The sequence below is a fragment of the Mustela putorius genome, unplaced genomic scaffold (assembly GCF_011764305.1).
Source record: "Mustela putorius furo isolate JIRA1106 unplaced genomic scaffold, ASM1176430v1.1 tig00000196_pilon_pilon_pilon, whole genome shotgun sequence".
NCBI lineage: Eukaryota > Metazoa > Chordata > Mammalia > Carnivora > Mustelidae > Mustela > Mustela putorius.
In genome coordinates, this window is record NW_025421310.1 from 10,446,954 (window position 1) to 10,472,084 (window position 25,131).

At 50.7% G+C, this 25,131-nt stretch overlaps 3 protein-coding genes across 5 annotated transcripts in view; 2 read left to right on the top strand and 1 right to left on the bottom strand.

Annotated features, from left to right (window-relative positions):
• Positions 1–4,520, bottom strand: ATF5 (activating transcription factor 5). The gene is made up of 3 exons (XM_004767243.3): positions 4,384–4,520; positions 2,506–2,802; positions 1–1,338 (listed from the first exon to the last, which is right to left on the bottom strand). Exons 2-3 carry the CDS (start codon positions 2,681–2,683, stop codon positions 674–676), a joined length of 843 nt encoding a protein of 280 aa, XP_004767300.2. The 5' UTR covers positions 2,684–2,802; positions 4,384–4,520; the 3' UTR covers positions 1–673.
• The window catches only part of NUP62 (nucleoporin 62), a 23,955-nt gene continuing 3,153 nt past the window's right edge, over positions 4,330–25,131 (top strand). The window contains exons 1-2 of one of the 2 annotated variants that reach the window (XM_045077007.1): positions 4,374–4,459; positions 24,291–24,485. The gene's annotated coding sequence lies outside the window, so the exon portion shown is untranslated. Of the gene's footprint in view, positions 4,460–24,290; positions 24,486–25,131 lie in introns of both variants that reach the window. The other variant, XM_004767242.3, reaches the window with a different exon arrangement.
• IL4I1 (interleukin 4 induced 1) overlaps positions 4,377–25,131 on the top strand; it is a 37,176-nt gene continuing 16,421 nt past the window's right edge. For both annotated transcript variants that reach the window (XM_004767239.3, XM_004767240.3), the window contains exon 1: positions 4,377–4,459. The gene's annotated coding sequence lies outside the window, so the exon portion shown is untranslated. The remainder of the gene's footprint in view (positions 4,460–25,131) is intronic.

Consider the following 25,131-nt stretch of genomic DNA (forward strand, 5'->3'; position numbering starts at 1 on the left):
AAGGAAATTCTTCATTTTATTTCCACTCAGAATCATCAAAAGGATCAGTCCCTGCCCTCCCTCCCCTAGATGTAGCCCCTCCCCAACACCTTCACAAACACTGATTTCCTCCCAGAGCTAAACTGAACACCCAGTCACCAATTGCCGCGATCCCACCCCCCTGCCCACCTCCCAGTCTACCTGCATATTCACCTGCTCTGTGAACTTGGCCGCCTCTTGGCTTCCAGTCCAAATACACTTCCCCAAGGTCACTTGGCTTGCTTTTTGCTTATATTGTAAGCAGGGGGCCATTCCTGAAACCCTCCCTGCCCTAGTCCCCAGCTGGCTTTCCTGTCCTCAGCTGCACATTCATTCTGCCCTGCTTCCTGGCCTCGCTTCCGTCTGAAAGGCCAGGTTTGCAAGCTCTCCCCTGCTCCACAGACTCCCTGCAGGCCCCAGGCCCTCAGCTGTTACTTAAGGAGTGGAGATGTTGGCTGAGGCCAAACACTCCATGATTCTGGGGAGGGAGAAGGGGATCGGGTTCAGAAATGGACAGGAGAGGAGACAAAGGGAAAGAGGGTGGGGGGAGACAGACCAGGGGATGATGGGAGAGACCCTCCTACCTCAGCCCCAGAAACAGAAGCGAGCTGGAGCTGAAGACCAGTGTCCCTTCTCGCCCAAAGCCCCTGCTCCTCTAGCTGCTCCGGGTCCTCTGGCTTCGAGCCTTATACACCTCAATGAGCAAATCCTTGACGTATTGGATCTCGCGTTCTACTGACTCAGCCCTCTCCCTCAGCTCCCGGTTTCGTGCCTCCAGCCCCTGGCACTCGCCCTCCAGGGCCTCGCCCTCTGCCCGCTTCCTCTGGCGGTACCTCAGAGCCGCTGACTTGTTCTGGTCTCTCTTCTTTTGCTTGCGGTCCCCTCGAGTGGTGGCAGGATTGGGGTAGGGGGCCGGGCGAGAGGGCAGAGGGGGAGGGGGAGGGGGCTGCTGTGGTGGGGGCAGGGGCGCCAACCCTGAGTCTCCCTGCCCAGTCTCGCTGCGGCAGTAGATGGCCAGCAAGTCAAGGGTATCTAGGGCAGGGGGCTGGGGGAGGTCAAAGGTGGGGACGGGGAATGGGAGAGGGAGGGACGATGCTGAGGGTGGTGGCTGTGGTGGTGGGGAGGATGGTGGGAGGAGTGGGGCATCAAGGAAGAAGTCTTCCATCTGTTCCAGCTCCTTCTTGAGGAGAGAGGCCATGGCTTCCAGGTCAGGTGGGGGTGGGGAAGGTGGGGGGAGGGCACCTGGGGGCAAGGGGGGTTCCAGGGGCAGGAGGGCTGTAAAGTCCACCCGCTCAGTCATCCAGTCAGAGAAGCCGTCACCTGGAGGATTGGGGGAGAGACATAAATATCCTTGAGCTCCTAGTCTTCCACCTAGCCTGGTGCTCACTCACGCCTGTTTCCTTCATGCCATGCATGAAGTGAAACCACCAAGCAGCCCACCAGTCAACCCATCAATCAATGAATCATCATACCATTCACCAAATCAACAAACCAGCCAACAAACCAAACATCTAACCAACCCGTTAACCAACCAATCAACTACCCAGTCAACCAACTTAACCACCAGCTGGCTAATCAACAGACTGAATCAGTCAACCAACCAGTCAACCCATTAAACCAGTCACAGAACCACTCAACCAACCAATGACCCAAACAACCAAAGTCAACCAGACATTTCTTCAACCATTCCAACATCCGCTTTACGGATTACCCTATGCCTGTAGTTTCTGACTTACTATTTTTAAAGGGCAAACTAGACCACACACACAACAGAGACTGTTTCATTTTTAATTCATTAATTATTGAGAACCCACTATGTGCCAAGCATTAGGGATAAACTAATGAATAAAATAACTTCTGGGCGCCTGGGTGGCTCAGTGGGTTAAGCCGCTGCCTTCGGCTCAGGTCATGATCTCAGGGTCCTGGGATCCAGTCCCGCATCGGGCTCTCTGCTCAGCAGGGAGCCTGCTTCCTCCTCTCTCTCTCTCTGCCTGCCTCTCTGCCTACTTGTGATCTGTCTCTGTCAAATAAATAAATAAAATCTTAAAAAAAAAAAAAAAAAAAAAAAAAATTTAAAAATAACTTCTGCCCCAGAGCCTCTTGGGATGCTGTTTCCTGATAAGCTCTTCCCTTGAGTCTTTTCATGGCTTATTCCTTCCCCGCCTTTAGGCCCTAGCCAAAAAATTTCCGATGTGTTTCCTGGCTATCCTCTCTAACCTAGGACGCTGTTTTCATTTTCCAGCTCAGCTACTAAGTGTTTCCCACTTATCCCAACCCATCATCACCTAATTTGTCTTCCATCTGCCTCCCAATAGAGTGTGAGTTCTAGGAAGGCAGAGATTACATCAGTCTTGTCTCAGCTCTATCCCCCAGCACCTAAAGTAACCCCTGGCACATTGCAGGTACTCAATAAATATTTATTGAATGAATCAATGAATTCTTCTCCCTTGCCCCCATGCTGCACCTCCATTCCCCACCTGCCCTTACCTGCCAGGGGCTCTCCTCCCCCTGGGAGCCCGCCCTCCAGGGCTCCCCCGAGGATTTCATAGGGGCCCAGGGGGGCAGGGGCCAGGGGGAGTTTCCCATAGTCTACGAGCCAGCCCAGCCCGCTAGCTGGGAGCAGGGCCCTGTCCAGCTCCAGCCCCAGGGTCGCCAGGAGTGACATGGCTGCAGCAGAGGCTCTGGACAGGGGTGGCAATGAGGAAGGCTGAACCAACAGCTGGAAGGAGGCTCTGGAGGTTGCTCAGCTGGGCAAAGACAGGCACCAAGGCGAGAGTGGAAGACCTACAAGTAAAACAAAAGGAGGTAGTGTCAGAGGCCATCCTCATCCACCACCAAAGTCGCAGAGAAACCAAGCCACAGCTCCACGTCCCCAGGGTCCTCCCTTGCACTTCCAAATGGACTCCACACTGCACCTTGCCCTATCGGAATTCTAAATCAGTGCTTTCTTTCCCCAAATCTCTGACTCCCACATACTCCCAAGGGAATTCTCTTTAGGTACCAGTTACTTTTCTTTAGAATTCCCAAGCTTCATGGGGCGCTTGGGTGGCTCAGTGCCTTGAGCCTCTGCCTTTAGCTCGGGTCACGGTCCCAGGGTCCTGGGATCAAGCCCCGCATTGGGCTCTCCGCTCGGTGGGGAGCCTGCTTCCCCTCTCTCTCTCTGCCTGGCTCTCTGCCTACTTGTGATCTCTCTCTCTCTGTCAAATAAATAAATAAATAAATCTAAAAAAAATTAAAGATTAAAAATTTAAAAATTAAAGAATTCCCAAGCCCCACTCCTTCTAATGCAGAAACCTAATTAATGGTCTCCCAAGGGAATTTCATTAAGCCCTCCCACCCTCCCCACAATATTCCACTTCATAAAAAATTCAATCCCAGGAGAATTTTCTTCTAGCCACACCCCTTCCTCTAAGCATTTCCTTTAGGCTCCACCTCATCCCAAGAGGCCAGCTCAAATTAGTTCCCAGGGGAATTCCCCCAGCCCTAGCCCTCCACTAATGTGCTTTATCTACCAAGTTCCGCGGTTTCCTTTGAAAATTGCGATGACCGCCCAGTCCCGCCCAAGTCTCGCCTCCATTTACCTTAGCCCCACCCCTTCGCGATGACTCCCCAGAGGCCCCACTTTTTCTCCGCTCGAAACCCCACCCTTCAGTTAAATTAGCGTGACCACGCCCCCTATCGTAATAGGCCCCACCCCAAGCCCCACCCTTCGCTGCAGCAGGTTTCCTAGTTCCACCCCCTTCCTAACCCCTAGTCTCTAAACCTCCCCTCCGCCCTGTCAATCTAAGTCGGCCCCAGCCACCGCCCCAGCAGATGCCTGAATGAAACATAAATTGTGCTATGCGCCTGCGCAACGTGGAGCCGGGAGAGAGGAAGAGGCGGGCGGAAAACCCGGCCCTCACTCCGACCCTTCCACGCGCGGCTCTCTCGCCCAGGGCCAAAGCGCATGCTCCGCTACCGATCCAACTGCTGTCACACCTACGGGGGTTGTGGGACTCAGTGCGCGTGTGCGGCTGCTTACTGTCCGCCCTTCACAGAAAATTACGGGCTCTGGTGGGGTTGTGCACGTGAACAACCGCTCGCGGACAGACTCGTTGACCCCTCCCCGCTTGGGGCTAGTGCGCAGGCGCACCTGCACGCAGACTGTCTTCAAACGCCAACATTCTCCCAGAGAACGCACCCTCCCCCATCGGGCCGAATGCGCATGCTCGGCCACGTGCCAACGGCGCGTCTTTCCCCTTCTGCGCCTGCGCGACCGTGATTCCTCATTCTCGTCTCCCCCCCCCCCCCGACTGGTCGTGAAGGCCGCGAGCTTCGAAAGGGCGGGAAAGGCGGTTGGAGAGGGAGGGGCGAGCGGTTACTCACTCCATGGCTGCGGAAAGGAGAGGCGGCGGCGGCCTCCGCTGAAGAAAAGAAGGCGGTAGAGTAGAGCGCAAGCGCGGTAAGCGCGGAAATGGGCCGGGACACGGAGGGGGTCGCGGCTACAGAGCCATAGCCGGGGCTACGCGGGCGGAGAGGGCGTCTTGGTAGCCTGAGAAGATATTGTGATCTGAGGACGGGGAATGAGGCGGCCGCGGGGACTGGGGACAGATATACCGAGGGTGGCGCAGCACGGCCCGCCCGCCCGGATCCTTCCGCGCCCCGCCCCGCGTGGCCCCAACCGGGAGGCGGGCTTAGCCCCTTCCTCTCCGGGATCCTGGGATCCGGGCCCCTCCCCACCCCAAAAGTGTAGCCTTTTTCTCTCTGACTTGGGGATCGAGTCCCGTCTTCGTTCCTACCCCTGGGGTTCCGGCCCCCTCCTCCTGATCCGGGGTGGATGGCCTTTTGCTCCCTCTGACTCTGGGGTTCTATTCTCGGTCTCTCTGACTCTGAGGTCCAGCCCCCCCCCCCGATTCTGGGGATTCGGTCCCTGTTTTGTTTTTGAGACCTGCACCAGTTCACTTTTCGTTTCGTTAGCCCCGCTTCCCGAATTTCCGGCCTGCCACATGCTAGTCTCCGTCCCCCAACCGCCGCCCCACGCTGAGAACCGTTTTTGTGGGTTAGACTCTGGTGTGAGTCACAATGAGACCGCGCGCGCCGTTCAAATCTCCGACCTGCGACGGTGGCAAATAAGTTCTGTAGTCTCGTAGATCGGGAACTACGTACAAAATGAGGAAAATAGTTGACTCTGCCTGGTGAAAGTCAAATAATTCGATGCCTGTGAAACCCAGAGCCGTGCTCTTATGTGCCTGTATGACGAATTTTTTTTTTAATAACCCCACCCCTTCCTGGGGGTCCAGTTTGGGGTCCAGTCTCAACTTTTCCTCCAGCCCTGGCAAGAGCCCCAGACGTTGGACCATCCAACCCTGCTGGTAGATCATTCTTGTGTCCTCTTCACCCCTTCAGGGCGTCAGTTAATTGCCAGCCATCCCCACTCTTCCCGGTTCCAGATGGTGGACGCTCAGCAGCATTGGCGGTGCGCGGTTGCAAGGAAACAGGCATCATCACCCTCTCTCTTTTCTCTATCCTCTGCCCACCTCCCATGAGCCCTTCTTCTAAGCTCTCATCCGGAATTCCTTGCAGAGGGTCCTCTGTTTCACTTCTCCCCCACTGGATCAGTTTACCAACCATGCCCAAAATAGGGAGATGTGCACTGCCCTTTACTAAAAGAGAGGGGGCTTCCTGACCATTCCCTCCCTGTGTTCTAGCCCTTCCTGTAGCCCAAGTGGGTGTGGGTCTTTGCTTCAGAAACCCCTTCATTTCCCATCTTGTATCTGTCCACAGCAGGACACCAGGACTTCAGCTTAACATTCAGTGTGGCTGAAGAGGTGGAGGAACCCTTATCTTGAGATTTCTCTGGGAATGAAGATATGCAGGCTTCTGTTCCATGCAGGAAGTCTTGAGATCTGACTCCTCTCACTTAGAGCACTTACTGTCCACTCTGCCAGAATTTGGGGACTTGACCTATAGGAGCTAAGTTATTACCTAGGCAGCATAGAGTAGTGGTTAAGCACAGATTCTGGCACCAGGTTGTTAGGTTCAGACCTTGACTCTACCCAACTTATTAGGTTGCTGGCAATTTCTCTCACTTCCCTCTGCCTCGGTTTCCACAAATAGTACCAGAATAAACTATGGAGTTCAGTTAATAGAAACATAGCAATATACACGGTGGTTAACAGCGGTTGCTTCTTGGGTGGTCTTCTGAAAAGATCTTTTAGCACGTAAACATGAACAAGGTATTTTTTAAGTGAGTTTTTATTTTGGAATAATTTTATATTTACAGAAAGGTTATAGAGATAGTACAGGGAGTTCCCATATAACCCTCATCCAGTCTTCCCCATTGTTGACTCTTACATTACAGTGGTACATTGGTCACAACTGAAGACCCCACATCGGTGTGTGCTTTTAAAGTGCTTGCTTTATTCTGATTTCACTAGTTGTTCTTAATGCTGTTTTTTTGTTCCAGGATGCTATGTCACATTTAGTCATCATGTCTCCTTAGCCTCCTCTGGTGTCTGCAGCGGTTTCTCAGACTTTGCTAGGTTTTTATGACCTTGGCAGCTTTGAAGAGTGCTGGTTGGTTATTCTGTGTAATACCCCTCAATTTGGTTTTGTCTCAAGAGACTGGGATTATGGGTGTTTGAGAGGGTGGCCAGGTAGAATATTTTTTAGTAACTGGAAATGAACTTGCTTCGTGTGGGAATCCTGTTGCCAGCTACATGCCGCTTATGCTGACTGAGGAGACATTGGGGCAGGGACACTGGTCCTCCTGTCCCAGCCCCTTGCACCTTTTTCTCTCCCTAGCTGTTGGATCTCCCCCAACTCAGCCCTGGTATCAGCTCGACTGATTCCTACTGAGTGGGTGCCAATTAGCACCCTTGGGTCCCTAGCCTTTTCCGGTGTATCCTAATTTGTGGGTGGTGGGTCATCAGTGGCTACCTTTGAGCCCAGGTCTTGGCACCCTGAGCCTTCTGTGCTTACTCTTGACCCAGACCCATGGCACTTCCAGGACTCAGATGCCTCTGCCTCGCTCAGCTTGCAGAGTGTCCCTGGGTTCAGGTGCCCCAGTTCCTTCAACTCCTGAACTGGGAGCATGGGTGGGGCTTGGGGACTCTTTTTCAGTGCGGAGGAGCCAGGCTTGGGGAGTGAGGTGAAAATTGCAGGCAGGTTGCATCACCCAGACTCTTTGATGGGGAGGGGGAGTGGAGGGGATTCTCTGGGGGCCCTGGATCACCTGGCAACAGTTCCTGGTTAGCACAGCCCTAGAGCCCTGAATTGGAAAGAGATGGGGACAGGGAGCGCCTGGAGAGCAGCCACCTGTGCAGGATCCTGTAGATCTGAGAAGGGGTCTCTGATTGCAGAAGTAAACCTGCTTGTCTTGCAATGGGCAAGACTGGGGTCCCAAGAGCTGAAGAGGGTTGTGCGCAATCACAGTGCTAGTTAGAGCCCAGGCCTCTGCAATACTGCACAGCTTCCAGGGCCCTTACAAACCCCAGGGAGAGCCTGTTTTCCCTCAGATCTATGAAGTCCCTGACCCCCAGCCTAGGGCATAGCCCACTGGGAGGCCACCTCATCCAGACCTTCACTGCAGGTTTGCTGCAGCTCACAGTTGCCAAATCTATTGATTCCGACCTGTTCCTCCCCATCTCCCCTATGTTAGTGGAGGCCCTCCTCACCAGCCACCCCTCGCTGGTTTCCCAATCAAGCTGACAGCCTGGCATGATGGAAAAGGGATAGAGTTTGCATCAGATGGACCTAGATTCTTTCTGAAGAGGCACTAGGGCAGGTACCTGGGTCATGCAGGTGGTGGTGGGGTGGGGGCAGGAGGCGGAGGCGGACGTCCTAGCAAACAAGGGCAGGAAGGCCAAGGCCATCCCAGCTGGGGAAAAGGCAGTGTAGAGGCCAGGCATGTACAGCATCGATCTGCCACGTGGCCCAGTAGCTTCAGAGCCCTTCCCTGCTCCCGTCGTGTGTCACTGGGCAGAGGCGGCCACAGGTCTTCCAGCCTAGGTAGGTCTCACGCTGCTGCACCAACTCCAGCACCTCAGCCATCTTCTGTATAGGTTTCCTGTGGCTTCTGGAACATACCATTGTAAACTTAGTGGCTCAGAGCAACAATATTTATTCCCTTTCCATTCTGAAGACTGCAGGTCTAACATAGGTTCACAAGGTTGTGTTCCTTCTGGAGGCTGGAGGCGAGAATCTATTTTCTTGCCTTTTCCAGAGGTGGCTGTCCTCCTGGGCTCATGGCCCTTTTTACATTCCTCTGATCTTTGCTTCCATCATCTCCTCTCCTGTTTTCTCCTTTGAAGATCTTGCCCTTTAGCTTACCAAGGCCCTTACGGTTACATTGGGTCTTACCCAGATAGTCCAAGATAATGTTTTCATCACAAGACCCTGAATTTAGTCATATCTGCAAACCCCCTTTTGCCATGTAATACATTCACAGGTTTTGGGGACTGAGATGAGGATCTCCTTGGAGAGCCAGTGTCCAGCCTGCCATACCTCCCTTTAGGAGCCTGTTTTCTCATCTAGGAGATGAAGGCTAGGGTCAGTCCTAGGGTGCCCCTGCCGGTGCCCACCGGGACTAGCTGTAGGAAAAGGACCAGGCAGACTGAAGGTGATTGACCACATAGTGCCCCAGAGCTCAGGATGCCATCACTTACAGCTCTGTGAGCTCCGGCAGGATACTATGCTGCAGTGGCCTCGTCGCTAAATTGAGTACAGTAACAACCCTCAGAGGTCAATAGATGAGGACCAAAGAGATGATACGTGAAAAGACGTAGGACTGTTCCTGGCTCAGCGAGTGAGCCACCTCTGCAAACCCAAAGGCCGTGTGTCAGGGAGAGGCCTGCAAAGCCCCCGGCACCCAGAAGGCATAGGTGTGGCTCAGGGGTGGCCCAACTTGCTGGGTAGCAGTACTGGCCCAGCGGTGCAGAGCTCCTGATTGTACAGAAGTTGAAAATCCAGCATTTTTTGTAAGATACAGTTCTAAAAGGTTGGCAAGTAATTGAGAGAAACCCTAACAAACCGTGAGTGTGGAGAGACTCTCAGACTGCAGGTCGTCCCTGACCTTTGGTTCCGTAATATCCCCTCACCCTCAGATCTGTAATCCTCTCTGCCTTGAGCAGAGAACCAAAGGAGCCAAGTACTCCTCTTTCCAGAGTTGCTGACAATTTGGACCACACCTCTCCCTGCTGGACTGATCCAAATTTGAGGAAGAGTAGGGCCTTGTTCAGACCCAGTCCCATCCTGTAAAGTCAAGAGGGCTTGGGGTGCCTGGATGGCTGAGTGGGTTAAAGCCTCTGCCTTCGGTTCATGTCGTGATCCCAGGGTTCAGGGATCTAGCCCCGCATCCAGCTCACTGCTCAGCAGGGAGCCTGCTTCTTCCTCTCTCTCTGCCTGCCTCTCTGCCTACTTGTGATCTCTGTCAAATAAATAAAATATTTTTTAAAAGGGGGGGCTGTGTTTGGGGGGAAGTAGCGAAGCAGGTCCCAGGAATTGTCCTTGAGGGTTGGGTGCCTAACACAGAGGGGCTGTTGTCTTACTACCCTGTGTGTCCCTTATCAACCGGCTGTGCCTCCAGCTAGAGGCCACCAGGAACACATGTAATTGAACAACTTGGGTTTCTTGCTGTTGCAGCTAAGGAGCTATGCACCGTTGGGGTGCTAAGGGCATCTCAAGAAGTGGGTATTAAGGAGGACTTAGAATGGCAGCTGGGTTAAGTTCAGTAACTTTGGAGAGGAATGAGCAGAGCTAATGCTGTGGTTAATATGAGAATCACCCGTTAGCGCTGAGCCAGGAAGGGGAGGTTGGTCATTTTTATGCTTTGGACAATGTTTGTGCTTTTGTCTGTGTTGAAATATGATTCCACAGTGGTCTTGCACCACTACAGTCAGAATGGCCCTGCCTGATGTTGGTATCCTCTGGAGTTGCTCTATTTGACTGGAGCATGCCAGGACCTGGCTACCAGGGCTGCTTTCCCTTTCTCAAAGCAAACCAGCTCATCCTTCCAAATGAGGGAAAAGAAGTGGAAACCCCCTGCCATGGGGTGGGCCACGTGTATAGTTCCCACTGGGTGACTTGAACACAGAGGAAGGAAGCAGGACCTGAACCCTGCCAGTACTCCTGGGATGGCCAGTAACGGTGGGAGCTGAGGGGAGCAAGAGAGAGAGGGGCAGAGGCAGGGGGCCATAATGGCCCCCATGCTTCCCAGGTGCCCCCCACACATGTGGGACTGCCCCTGGAGAGCATTGGGTCAGCACCAGCAGAGCCTCCCTTTCAGTTCAAGAGCCCTATGCCCTTCTCTTCTTGCCCCTGCGAAGACTGGGAACAGATTCCACAGGCAGGAACAGGGAAGAGCAGCTGATCACTCCCCCTTCACTCTGAGCCTTCAGGAGTCTCGCCTATAGCTGGAGAAGGTGGACAGCACTGAACTGGATTCAGAGTGAAACACAGGTCTGGAAGGTGACAGACATGCCCAAGCTGTCCTTAGAGAGTGGGAAGGAAGTATTAGACAAGGCACGTGATGGGGGTGGGGTGGAAAAGTCACATTGGAGATGCTCACGTGTAGTTAGCTCAGCTCTGGAATCGGACAGCGTGGGTCAGTACTGACTACCTGTGTGACTTTGGGTAAGTTACTGAAGTTCTCTTGACTTTAGTTTGTATGTCTGTGAAATTGGGTCATGAACAGTTCCCACCTCATAAAGATGGGAGCCAGTGCAGGTAAAGCATTGCAACCAGCCCAGCACATAATAAATCTCCAGAAGTGTTAGCATGGGAAGTGATACCTAGAGGTAGGTTGGGGCTGTGATTGGTTTCTGGTTCTCAGAGTCAAAGCCACTCTTCTCCCCCACCCCCAACTTCTGGTGGCTTTCACCTGGTCCCCAGAGAAACCATCTTCATGGCAACAGTCTCTGCCACAGCCCAGCCTGGACCTTTTTCTCCCTCACCAGTGACATCACTGCCTCTCCCCTGAGGTGCTAGTGTTGATTACAGGGAGTGAGGCTGGGAAGGGAGCACAGATGAGTGTGATTCTACAAAATAGAATTTTATAAAATCCCACCTTGCGTACTCTTAGGTCCCTCTCTATCTGACCCCCCATGCCCAGCTGCATTTCTCGGGGAGCCCCTGAGGGGCTTAAAGCTGACAGGAGCATTTCAACTCCAGTCTCCTTCCCATGCCAGCTTCCCTTGTCCCCAGAAGAAAGCATGATCCTATCTTTGGAAACTTCTCTGCCTAGCCCCTGCCCTCTAGGACTGATCCTGGCCCCTGCTCACCTCTGTAACCTCACTTCTGCCTTCTCAACCCCTTCCTGCCATCCCATGCCCGGTTGGTCTGTTTATTAGTTTTATTTTGAGGTATTGTATAACACACCTCCATTTATTAAAGTGTACAATTCAGTGGTTTTTAGTACATTCACAGAGTTGTACAGCCGTTACCACAATCTAATTTTTGGAACATTTTCATCATTCCCCAAAGAAACCCCGTTTCCCAAATCCGTTAGCTGTCACTCCCTGTTCCATCCCTTCCCTCAATCCCAGGCAATCACTAACTTGCTCTCTTTCCTAGTTTTGTCTATCCTGTTCTGGGCATTTCATATAAATGTAATAACGTCATAGATGGTCTTTTATCTGGCTTTGAAGCTTCATCCATTTTGTAACATATGTCAATACTTCATTCCTTTTTCTTTCTTTTTTTTTTTTTTAAGAAGGAGAGAATCTTTTCCTTTCTTTTTTTTTTTTTTTTTTTTAAGATTTTATTTATTTGAGAGAGCACATGAGCAGAATGTAGGGCAGACGCAGAGAGAGAAGCAGATTCCCCATTGAGCAGGGAACCTACTTAGAGCTCAATCCCAGGACCCTGAGATCATGACTTGAGCTAAAGGCAGATGCCTAACCAACTGAACCACCCAGGTTCCCTGAGAGATAGAATCTTAAGCAGGCTCCAAGCCCAGTGTAGAGCCTCATGTGGGACTTGATCCCACAACCCTGAAATCATGACCTGAGCCAAAATCAAGAGTTGGTGGACACTCGGGGCGCCTGGGTGGCTCAGTGGGTTAAGCCGCTGCCTTCGGCTCAGGTCATGATCTCAGAGTCCTGGGATCGAGTCCCACATCGGGCTCTCTGCTCAGCAGGGAGCCTGCTTCCCTCTCTCTCTCTCTCTCTCTCTCTCTGCCTGCCTCTCTATCTACTTGTGATTTCTCTCTGTCAAATAAATTTAAAAAAATCTTTAAAAAAAAAAAAGAGTTGGTGGACACTTAACTGACTGAGCCACCCAGGTGCCCCAAATACTTCATTACTTTTAAAAGCTGAGTGATGGGATGCTTGAGTGGCTCAGTGGGTTAAGCCTCTGCCTTCGGATCAGGTCATGATCTCAGGGTCCTGGGATCAAGTCCCGCATCAGGCTCTCTGCTCGGAAGCAGGGAGCCTGCTTTCCCCTCTGTCTCTCTGCCTGCCTCTCTGCCTACTTGTCATCCCTCTCTCTCTCTCTCTGTCAAAATAAATAATTAAAAAAAAAAAATCTTTAAATAAATAAATAAATAAAAATGAAAGCTGAGTGATAACTCCATTTCATGGATATACCACATTTTATCTATTCATAAGTTGATGGACATTTGGCTTGTTGATACTCTTTGTTACAAATATGCATGTACGAGTTTGGGATGGACATGTGTTTTCATTTCTCTTGGAAGATACCAAGGACTGGGATTGCTAGGTTATAAGGTAACTCAAAGTTTAACCTTTTGAGGAATTCCACAGTGGCTGTACCATTTTCCATTCCCATAAGCAGTGAGTGAAGGTTATGATTTCTCTACATCCTCACCAACACTTGTCCATCTTTATTGCCATCCTGGTGGATGTGACCTGGTATCTCATTGTGGTTGTGATTTGCATTCCCAGATGGCCAGTGATGATGAACATATTTTTCTATGTTTATTGGTCATTTGTGTATCATCTTTGGCTCTGGTGGTATGAGTTTTGAGGGGGAGTTGTTTTGTTTGTTTGTTTGTTTTTGGAGAGCAGTGGACAGAAGGAGAGAGTTTTTTTTTTTTAAGGGTTTTATTTATTTATTTGACAGAGATTACAAGTAGGCAGAGAGGCAGGTGGGGTGGGGATGTGGGGAGGAGGCTCCCTACTGAGCAGAGAGCCTGATGCAAGGCTTGAACCCAGGACCCTGAGATCATAACCTGAGCCACCCAGACGCCCTGAGAGAGAGAATCTTAAGCAGGTTCCACATTCAGTCTGTTGCAGGCTCCAACTCACAACCTTGAGATGATGACCTGAGCTGAAATTAAGAGTTGGACACTTAGGGGCGCCTGGGTGGCTCAGTGGGTTAAAGCCTCTGCCTTCGGCTCAGGTCATGATCCCAGGGTCCTGGGATCGAGCCCCGCATCAGGCTCTCTGCTCAGCGGGGAGCCTGCTTCCTCCTCTCTCTCTGTCTGCCTCTCTGCCTACTTGTGATCTCTGTCTGTCAAGTAAATAAATAAATCTTTAAAAAAAAAAAAAAAAGAGTTGGACACTTAATCAACGGAGCCACCCAGGCACCCCTGGCATCTTGTGGGCTGTTTTTTTTTTTTTTCTTTTTTCTTTTTTTAAGATTTTATTTATTTATTTGGCAGAGAGAGAGATACAGCGAGAGAGGGAATACAAGCAGGGGGAGTGGGAGAGGGAGAAGCAGGCTTCGCGCAGAGTAGGGAGCCCAATGTGGGGCCCAATCCCAGGGCGCTGGGATCATGACCTGAGCCGAAGGCAGAGGCTTAACCCACTGAGCCACCCTGGCGCCCCAGCATCTTGCAGTTTTAACACAGGTATTCAATACCGTTCCACAAGGCAACAGCCCTTGCCTTTCTAAGCTTTTGCCTGGAATGAGGTGTTGACCTAACTCCTTCCTACCCTAACTCCCTTTATATCCTTCAAAACCAAGCTTAAATAGCCCTTCCTCCTCAAGGAGTGTTTCCCTGACCCTCCCCTTAACCCATTCCCCAGGTGAAGGTACTCACTGTGTCCTCTAGGCTTCCAGTACGTTCTACGAGAGCTCTTTCACAGTGTCATCCTATCATTTATCTCTTTGTTACTCTTAGTAAATTCTGAATTAGTTGAGGGCAGAAGACCTTACCTTAATCATCCTCACTTTGACATTTATGTTGACATTGGACAAGTTACTTAACCCTAAAAGGGAAATACGGGTGGTACCTTCCTTGCAGTTGGAGGGGTTAGGACTGAAGGAGTCTGTATAAGCACCTGGCATAAAGCAGCCCCTGGATCTCTTTATTCCGTTGACAAGCATTTGCTGAGTGCCTGTGATGGCCAGCAGCTGTTAATGACATTGGGGATAACACAGTGGAAACCACAGACAAAACTGCTGCCCGTCATGTAGCTGACATTCGGATGGAGAGACACAACAAATGAAATCCATAAGTTCAGTATATTACTATTTCAGATGGTGCTAAGTCCTAAGGATAGTCAGGGAAGGCCTCACTGAGTAGTTTTAGCAAAGACTAAGAAAGTAAAGGGTGACGATGGGGACACTTGGGAGGAGTGTTCCCGAAGGAGGGACCGACAGGTACAAAGGCCCCAAGGCAGGAATACTTAGGCAGTCAAGAACAAGTGGGGCTGCAGTGGAATGCTGGAGGGAGAGAGTGGCTGCCAGCGAGGGTGCACTTTGGCTATAGGGAATAATGCCTCTGTATATTTGTGTGCGAGTTTTTTGTTTTTTGTTTTTCAGTGCTTCTTTTCAATTCTGGTAACTTTTTCTTTGTATTTATCACTCTAAGTTTCATGAAGGTGGTGACCATGACATACTGTCTTTGTTTGCCCACACAGGGCCTGTCCTGTTCTCAGTCTTAGTGGATGTGTGCTGACTGAATGAATGAGGATATCTGTGAATTACCCAACCATGCTGGCATACAATGAGTGCTGAATGGTTGGCGCTTTATCATTTTTTAATAAATGTAGTTGGTACATCAGATTGATAGAGTTTCCTAATTTCAGGTGCTGGCAGCTTGTAGGGAAATGATTCTCTCCAGGAACTGCCAGTTAGAATAAAAATGGTTAGAGGCAAGTTAGAGGGCAATTTGGTTGCCCCTAGAAAAACCAAAATGCAAGTATCCATAGCCAGCAACTCTCCTGAGGATCTGCCCTGGAAAAGTGCCTGTGCCAAAGAAGGTGTGAAGAAGCATGCTTGTTGGAGTATGGTTGGAGAAAAGAAAGATTAGAATCATTTCATCTCCTCAGGCTATGAATGCACATACAAATACATAGATAAAAAATACAAGGCAGCTTTTAACAGCAGTTACCTCACAGGTGTGGGAACTAGGGTGGGGGGTAGTGATCAAGAGAATCTTAGCTTTGATGGTGATGTGCAAGACATTGTTTTAAAGAAAGGACTTATGTTTTAATTGTGCAGCTAAAATTTAAAGGTTAAAAATGCAGTTAGAGAGGGATGCCTGACTGGCTCAGTGGGTTAAGCCTCTGCCTTCTGCTCAAGTCATGATCCCAGGGTCCTGGGATCAAGCCCTGCGTTGGGCTCCCTGCTCAGTGGGGAGCCTGCTTCCCCCTCTCTCTTTGCTGGCCTCTCTGACTACTTGTGATCTTTCTCTCTGTCAAATAAATAAAAATCTTTTTAAAAAAAAAATGCAGTTAGAGAAAAAAATCTTTCAGTAGAAGAGAAAACAGTTCTTGGCAAAATAGGTAGGGGGCCCAGCACCAGAGAATTCCTCAGATCTCTTCCACTCCCGTTATTTTATATTGAGTCGTCATTCTAGAATCTTCCTTAAAATCGATTCTTTTGTTTCCTGACTTCTTTTCCACATAGGTCTTAACCTGATTTGTTTTCCCTGTGGGGGAACTGTTTTTCCCACACCACCTGAGCTTCTTTGGGTATAATTCAGGCCTTGGAGTAAAGAATGTAATTGCTAATTAGCTGGGAAGTGACTTGGGGTAAAACTAGTTTTTTCAGGGGAAGGAAGAAAGGGAAGAGAAGGATGGGAACCTATGAATCCAAGAAGCATTTGGGTACCAGCTCGAGGCAACCATAGGAGAGAGCAGCCAAGGCATGTTGTGGGTGCCTCTGCTAGACTGGCTGTCCTCCGTCCCATGAGGATGACAAGCCTGCATAAATGAGTCTGAAGGTAGAGTAAGTGAAAATGGACAGTGGGTCTGACAGGTGACCTTCTCGTGTACAGAGGGGTAGAGCACGCATTGCATTTGCTTAAATGAATTAAAAAAAAAATCTGGAAAGAGGCACAGGAAACCTAACTGCTTGTCTCTGGGAAAGAGAGCTGGTGGCTGTGGGGATGGGGGAGGACGGAGACCACAGTATTCCCTTTGGAACGTAAAACCACATGAACAAACAATCTGTTCACAGAAAATGTAAATTTCACTTTTTTTTTTCTTTTTTTTTTTTAACTGTTAAAATAGCCACCACCAGGCGCCTGGGTGGCTCAGTGGGTTAAGCCTCTGCCCTTGGCTCAGGTCATGATCTCAGGGTTCTGGGATCAAGCCCCACATCAGGCTCTCTGCTCAGCGGGGAGCCTGCTTCTCCCTCTCTCTCTGCCTGCCTCTCTGCCTACTTGTGATCTCTCGGTCAAATAAATAAAATCTTTAAAAATAAATAAATTAATTAATTAAATTAAATAGCCACCACCGGGGGAGCCCCATGCTCAACAGGGAGTCAGCTTCTCTTGCTTCTCTCTCTCACTTACTCCCTACCCAGCCACCTGCTCCTTCTCCTACTAATGTGTGCTCTCTGTCTCTTTAAAGTAAATGAATAAATCTTTAAAATGAAAATAAAATAGCCAGCACCACATTATTGGGTAGGTTGAGAAATGGAACACGTGTGACAAAGCTGCCTCAACAATCAGCATGCAGGGGCGTTGAAGAATCTGATCATGGAACACTGCCTGGGGGAAAAGACAAGCGGCAGTGAAACAGGCTGTGAGGCTTTCCACAGCTCCTCCCCCCGAAGAGCAGACAGACAGATGGACAGACATGCCTCTTTTGTGTCCTCTCTTCACAGGTCGAATATTTAACACAAGTTTATTATACCTGGGAGATTGAAGGACCTTGAATGTGGGGGTCCTCAGGGAGGAACAGGTTTAGGAAATTGGGACCAGAATCCCAAGTGGCCTAAGGGGATGAGAGGGCTTTTGAAAACAGCGGGGGAGTCAATCCTGCCTTCACTGCTGGGGATACCATGCCCTGTGGCAGAGAAGCCTTCACACTGCCGGGAGGTTTCCCTGCTTCCAGTTTGGCTTACAAAAGCCTCCTGCCTTTCTCGGGAAGGCTCTGTTCCTGGCAACCACAGTTGCCCATGCCCACCAGGCATGGTGGTTGTGTAAGAGCCTGACAGAGTGGCCCAGAACACCACCAGCTCCTCCCCAGCCGCCTGGGGAAGGCCTTCAAAACAAACAAGATCCTTTCACATAGACACCTCCTGCGGCTTCATGGTACACTCTAGTCTGGCTACACCGACCCCTCCCTGCTCTGGAGCCCACCTAGCATGCTGCTGTTCTTTCCCTGCCTGCAACTGTAGACTGCCTTGGCTGTGGTCTGGCTAGCAAGCACCTTGCTGCTATCAGTTGATTTCCATTCCTGAAGGGCTGGCGCTCTCTCAGCTCGCCTGTTCCTGAGGGTTAGAGAGTTTATCTTTGACTAGAGGGAGAAAGAACTAATTCAAGAGATGTTTCAGCAGCAGCATGCACGGACTGGGGGTGGGTGAGTGGCCAGTGACCTCTGTTTTACATGTTGGTGAGACAACCCAGAAAAGAGAGATGATTGTGGTGAGGAGGGGGAGGGGAAAGGGATGGACAACGGGGGACAGCAGAGTGGACAGGGAGTTCCCCCCTAGCACGGTGGCAAAGGTACCAGCAGGTGTTTTTTTTGTTGTTTTGTTTTGTTTTTTTACCAGCAGGTGTTTGAGCTCCCGCGGGGAATCAGATTTCCCTGGCTGGGTCGATGGGGGCCAAAGGCAAAGTCCCTTCAGCCTCTGATTTTCTGCCTTTTCTCTCCTGCTGCCATCTCCTGTGCTCCTTAGTTTCTCTCCTACTCTGGTCTCTCTGAGTCTGTCATCACATGTCCTCCAAGTCTTAATTGCTAATTTATTATTTTTTTAAGATTTTATTTATTTTTAAGTGTTTTATTTATTTGACAGAGAAGATCACAAGCAGTGAGGGGGAAGCAGGCTCCCTGCTGAGCAGAGACACACCCCCTCCCAAGCGGATGTGGGGCTGGATCCCAGGACCCTGAGATCATAACCTGAGCCAAAGGCAGAGGCTTAACCAGCTGAGCCACTAAGGCATCCCTATTTATTTATTTTTAAAAATTTTATGTTTTAAGTACTCTCTCCACCCAACTCGAATTTACAATCCCAAGATCAAGAGCCCCTCGCCGTACCAACTCAGTCAACAGGCGCCCCACTAAATTGCTAAATTGTGATAGCTCCTTTGCTCCCTGGCCTCAGCATTGTTGGCAGCGCCACCAGGTGGCCATGGGGCTGAAATGTCAGGAGCATCTGCTCTAGTTGCTGCCAGAACTTGCATTAAGAGGTTAGCTTTTCCTGGGCCAAGAGTGCAGCGTGCTAAGTGCCCATTGCAGATCTGTGAGCTGTAATCCTTGTTTTTCATGTGATAAAACAGGCATGGGGATGAATTTAGAACCTAAGATCCCAGGATTAGGAGTGAAGAAGCAGGGTCTCTGGCCAGCAGGCTGTGGAGTCTTGCCAAGTGACTGACAGAAAAGGACAAACAAGACCCTTTTCCTCAGAGCACACAGAAATCCACAGTCTGGACTTCTAATGACAGCTACAGGGCTACTGTCTGCAGTCCCCATCCCAGTCCATCAGTGGACTAGAAAACCCAGGACTCATGATCCCAAGCCCCATCGAGAAGCCCTGAGAAATAGAGCTCTTTGGCTATACTCGCTGCTGCCCCAAATGAAGTGGAGTTGAACTGGTGTAAAGAAAGGGGATAGCAGCTGTCTCCATCCCCAGTGGAGGATCCTAGTGTGGAAGGGTCACTACTTTTTTTTTTTAAGATCTTATTTATTTGACAGAGAGATCACAAGTAGGCAGAGAACTAGGCAGGTGGTGGGGGGGTGGGGAGCAGGCTCCCTACTGAGCAGAGAGCCTGATGGGGGGCTCGATCCTAGGATCCTGAGGTCATGACCTGAGCCACTGAGCCACCCAGGTGCCCCAGGGTCACTACATTTCTGAGGTGTGAAGATGAAAGACAGCTGTGGGATCAGGAAGGGAAACCATGTTACAGCTTTGTCTCCACTGGATGGACAAGCCTAGCAATCTACCTCTGTGACCTGGCCCCCAACCCCTCCTCCCCAAAGCCTGCTGCTTCAGCCACAAAGAGTACAAAAGCTGGCCTGTGTATCTTACTCTCTCGGTGACCTGTCTGCCCAGAAAGCCCCGTTCATCCTTTAAGACTTAATTCTGACATCTCCTTCCTGTTCCAGGCAGAACTTCAGCACTTAGCCCCAGAAAGATCTGGTTTCCCATCCTGGGACTAGTGTTTGCTGCTCTGTGACTTTGAAGTTACATCACCTGTTTCCCATCCAGGAAGGATTCATTGTGCTCCTACCTAGTATTCTTGGCCCAGGACCATTACATAGGTGGTGCTCTGTAGATGATAGTTCTTAGTTGTCAGATTGTCGGTCCCTCACAGTTATTTATGGAGTGCCTGCTGCATGCCAGGCACTGCTCTAGGTGCTGGGCATAACAGTAGTGAACAAAAGCAGAAAATCCTGCCCTGTGGGCTGACACTGTCACCATCATCAGCCCTTCTCATGTTTCTAGGCCACCTTGTCCCTCCCTCTGTCATAGGACATAGGTTGCCTGTTGTTGCTGGGTTTTGCACACATCCACTCCCCTGATTCGGTCACCCCAGCAGCAGGGGATGTCCAGATTCTCAGGATCACAGCTCTCTGTTCTTTTCCCACCTGCTCCCCAGCTGCCAGGCCCTAGTGACTGCTGTATCCTCTTCCCTTGGCCCTGTTGCACAGAGGCAGACCGTGCACCTTGGCCCTATCACTTCTCTTCTCCAGCCTCTCCTTGGCCCCAACTCCAGGATGTGTTTCCCATCCATTTGTCTAGATTGAGTCCATCCTGTTCTTTCTTCCCCATTCCTCTGTCAACTTCCGGTTGTCATAACAAATGATCACAGATGTAGTGGCTTAAAACAGCACCCATTTATTCTCTTACAGTTCAGAAAGTTAGAAATGGGTCAACAGGACCTCTTTCCTTCTGGAATCTCTGAGGGAGAATCCATGTTTTACCTTTTCCATCTTCTAGAGACCCCCTGCATTCCTTTGCTTGGAACCCCTTCCTCCGTCTTCAGAGCCAGCAACATAGTATCTCTCAGAATGTTCTTTCATGGTCACATCTTCTGTCTCCACCTTCCACTTTTAAAGACCCTCATGGTTATATTTAGGGTCCATGCAGTCCATCCAGGGTAATCTCCCCATCTCAGAACCGTTAATTTAATCACATCTGCTAAGTCCCTGTTGCCATGTGAGCTCTCGTGTTCATAGGTTTGGAGTTAGGGGGTGGACATGTATAGAGGCCATTATTCTGTCACATAGACCCCACACACATACACACACACACACACACACACACACACACATTGCCTTCTCAATCCTTCCATTCCTTTGGTCCAAGGCCGAGGTCCCCTCATATTAATTCCCAAACACCCCTGCTCCAGATACAGGAAATGGGCTGGGGTAGGGAGCGAGAATCAGTCCCTGGGCTTGGGAACAGTGTGGCCCCTGCCCCTTAACAATACTGGCCTCCTGTTGTCATGGCCACACCCCCCTGGCCTTTGTTCTAGCTCTTTCCTCATTATGACTCAGTCAACCCCTTTACCCCCATGCCACTGCCCTGTTCCCCTTTTCCTGCCCCACTTTTTCTTTCTTCATAATGCTTAGCCTATTAAAGCGTGACAGAGGATTCCTTTATGAAGTTCGTTGTTCTCCTGTCTGTCTCTTCTGCTGGAGGAGAAGCTCCATGAGAGCAGGGACTCACTCTCCCCATCACAGCCATATTCCCAGGGTCTGGAACAGGGCCCATACATAGGTGCTCAGATGTGTTTGTTGCGTGAGTGAATGTTGCACTACAGAGAGTTTGTTTTGTCTGTGTTGTCATAACTGTACGCAGAATAGGGCTAAGGAAATAAATTAGATAAAGATGGAATTTGGAGTAGCAAAGAACTGGAGAGGTCAGGTTAGTGGACCTGAGTGAAGCTGGAGGTGATGGCAGAGAACCGTGGTCCTCAAAGCCAGGGGACAGGACGAATCTGTCGTTCAGAATCTACGACTACCCTGGGCTATGAGGGCAGGCAGATGTGGCTTGACAAACAGGGACAGAGTGGGGTAGGCGTCTCTTGTCAGTAACTCAGTGACTTTGAGGCAGACCTTCCTCACTCCAGGCCCAGCTACAGATGCCACGTCTGTGGCCGCCCAGGCTTAAGCACCTGACCCAAGCACTGTCAACTGCTCCTGTGGAAAGCTTGCCCCTTCAGTAAAGTGGAAAGCCTATTTCGGAGCTCAGAATAGTGTGTATCTGTTAAGACACATTTGTGTGAGAAACTCCCAAAATCTGGGTCTTGGTTGATGGCTTTGTTCACTTGAGTCAGCCCCTGCAGAACCAACACTTTATTCCATTTTTTTTTTTAAGATTTTATTTATTTATTTGACAGAAATCACAAGTAGATGGAGAGGCAGGCAGAGAGAGAGAGAGAGAGGGAAGCAGGCTCCCTGCTGAGCAGAGAAGCCCGATGCGGGACTCGATCCCAGGACCCTGAGATCATGACCTGAGCCGAAGGCAGCGGCTTAACCCACTGAGCCACCCAGGCACCCACTTCATTCCATTTTTGCACAGACTCACACATTCCCCAGATTGAGGTTTTCTCTTCTCTGTCCCCAGAGTCCTGGCCCCTCGCTCAGGCTCTTGGCTTAGACCACCACTGCACCCTCCTCCCAGCTACCTGACCCTCTAGTTTCTTCCCTTCCAGTCTGTTTCCCGCACATGTGTCTGGCCTTGTTAGTCTCCCCACCTCTAAAGTCCCTCCATGACTCACGCAAAATGAAGTCTGAGCCATCAACATGTCCTTTCCCGACCAGCAGCTCCCGCCACATCACACAGCACTATACACACGATGTACTCGGGAGTCCCCAAACCCACCCTTGGGTTCGGTGATTCTCTAGAAAGACTCACAGAACTCAGCAAAGCTGTTAGATTCATGGTTTCAACAAAAGGGGAAAGAATCAATCAGCATGGGTGAAGGGTGCACCAGACAGAGTCTAGAAGAGAGAAGGGGTGAGCTTCCAGTGGCCTCTCCCCATGGAGTCATACAGCAGCACTTAATTCTCCCGGCAACACCATGTGACAGCACACATGGAGTACTGCCCTCCAAGGAAGCTCACCTGTGCCTCGGCATCCAGAGTTTTTACAGGGGGTCAGTCACATAGGCCGGAGTGTCTTTGTGACTGACTCATTACTTAGTCTCTGGCCCCTGTAGAGGTCAAGTTGGCAGGGCTCGCAGGTTATCTTACAGGAACCAGAAAAGGGCCAGTCTTTTCTTTGATGTGTAGGGTGGGTAACCCAGGCCTTCTGAGTGAACCCTTTACTGCATGTACACACACACAGTCCCTCTAGCCACACCAAATCACTTAGCACCCCAGAGACACACCTGTGTCAACCTTTCTGCCTCACCCAGGCCCTTCCTCCCATCCACCTGACTAACCCTGACCTCGTATCCTTCCACGCTCAGCTCAGGAAAATGCTCCCTTATTGACCCCTCCCCACCCCCATCCTCCGTTGTCCCTACCTAGAGCCCTGGTACTCAAGTTCACATTTCCCATGTCTCTGACTACCTCAAGGGCAAGGGCCATGGCTTAGGTGACCTCTGTGGGCCTTTCACTCTCCCAGTTTATTAAATGGACCTGCTTTTGGAGTGAGTGAGCTATAATATATTTAAAGCGCATAGCACGGGGCTGAACCAATAGTGTTTGCCCCTGTTAGTACATCCCTAGCATATGTAGTATCAGAAACCGATGAGGCGTTTAATAAATGGTGAGCCATTAAACTGGAAAAGCCCCCCCAGACTCTTGTTTTTCTTGTAGTTTTTTAATAGTTACAAAGAGCTTTTTATAAATGCTCTTGTGGAAAAATTTAGCTGCAACTTATTAATAGAAGCTCTCTTGGGCTGAGGTCTTGAGAACAGAGACATGTAGGCGTAGCTGTTCGGATGCCTTGAGCTGCCAGTAATAGCAGATGTGGCTTGCCATGGTACTCAAGTGAGGAGGTGTGCGCTCGCCACAAGAAGGGGTCTGGCGCAGGGCACTGTGGGGTCCCAGTGGCCCGGGGGCTCAGACATTGCTGTAGTGCGAACGAAGGGACCTTTCCCAGGAGCCCCCAGAAGAGCTTTATAAAAATGCTACAGTCTAGGGCCCTGCCACACGCCACCCCCCTCTCCCCCGACAAAGCGACTGCCCCCATCAGTCTGGCAGCAGTGTACCTTCCAAACACCCACCCCTGGAGGTGCTGATGGGCAGCCAGTTGAGATCTGGCTTAAAGCAGACGGCCCCAGGGGCAGAGCGGACCACACTGAGGTCATCTCCCGAGAAGCATGGGTCTTTGGAGAAAAAGGAAATATTGGGGTCTGCCAGGAAGGCAGAGGGTGCCGTAGAAGTTGGAGAGGGGCAGCCACAGCAGGGTTCCTCTGGCCCAGGGCACGAGAGGATTCCTGAGGACACTTGAAGAAGTAAAACTGGCCCAGAAGAGGGAGGAGGAAACAGGACTTCAGGAAATAGGATGGCTTCCCTGGGCCAGGCACTTGGCTTCTCCCTCATGACCTTGTTTATCCTTCCCAGTGGAAGGGGCTCATCCTTCTTGTTAGAATTGGGGAAATAGGTGTAGAGAGGCTCAGGAGTAACTTTCCCAGGACCCACGACTTGTAGCAGAAGCAGAGTTCAAACCTGGTCTTTCCTTTATCTCTGGAGAACCAACTTTGTGCCTGAGAACAGGGAGCAGTCTTGCTGCTCAACTGCCTGAGCTGTTTTAGATGAAGGGAAAATTAGCTGTGCGGGGTATGGGATGGAGGCTGGGGTACAGCATGGCAGCCATGAGCCAGGGCAGGGCTGCGTGCCCTGTGACCAGATGGACCATTTTGATGGAGTATAAATAAAGAGGGGTTTACAGCCCATGGCCAGGTTCAGGGCCCACCGTGCGGTAAGAATTGACAAGTTAAGTCCGTCTGAGCTTCTCTTTTCCCCGTCTGTGCATAGGGACCGTCATCACAACCTCTCTGTAGGACCTTTGTGAAGTTAGCTGAGGGTCTGGTGGCTAAGGAGAGCATACTGGGCACAGCAAGCTGCATGGGAATCACCTTGGTGTCTTCACTGGAATTGGCATTTCTCGTCATGCGGCCTAGGAACCCACTGAGCAGTGGCAGCCAACCATGAATTCGTGTTAAATTTGAGGTCAGCCACAACCCCCAGGTGTCTGAGAACAGGGCCTGGTGTTCACAGGCCCTTCTGGACTCCCTTCTCTTCCCTCACCAGAGTCAGTGGAGGGCCCTGTGAGCATGTGTGAATCCTCTTGGTCCACAATCACTTTCCCTCTTCCTCCCCACTCTGTGCAGCTCAGCTGCAGATGGCTGGGAGGATGGGGGGTGCCCCACATGCACCTGTAGGTGAAGGAGACCACCTCCTGAGTCCCTGGAGAAAAATCTAAGTTAGCTGACTTAGAAGGAAGGCAGGGGGACGCTCCAGCAGGCCTCCATCCTCCTAAGTGGTCAGCCGTGTGCACTGAAGGGGGCTAATGCCCTGCCATAGAGCCCTGCTTTCTGGGGCCTCTCTCTGAGGTCCAGAAAGACACTCAGGGCGGTACTCAGATCAGTCCACCACCTCCCACTTGCATTCAGCAGGGAATCCTGGGGAGCAGGTCCTGAAGGTGGTGGGGGTTTTTTGTTTGTTTGTTTGTTTTAAGATTTTATTTATTTGATAGAAATCACAAGTAGGAAGAGAGAGAAAGAGGAAGGGAAGCAGGCTCCCTGCCGAGCAGAGAGCCTGATGCAGGGCTCAATCCCAGACCCCAGGATCATGACCTGAGCCAAAGGCAGAGGCT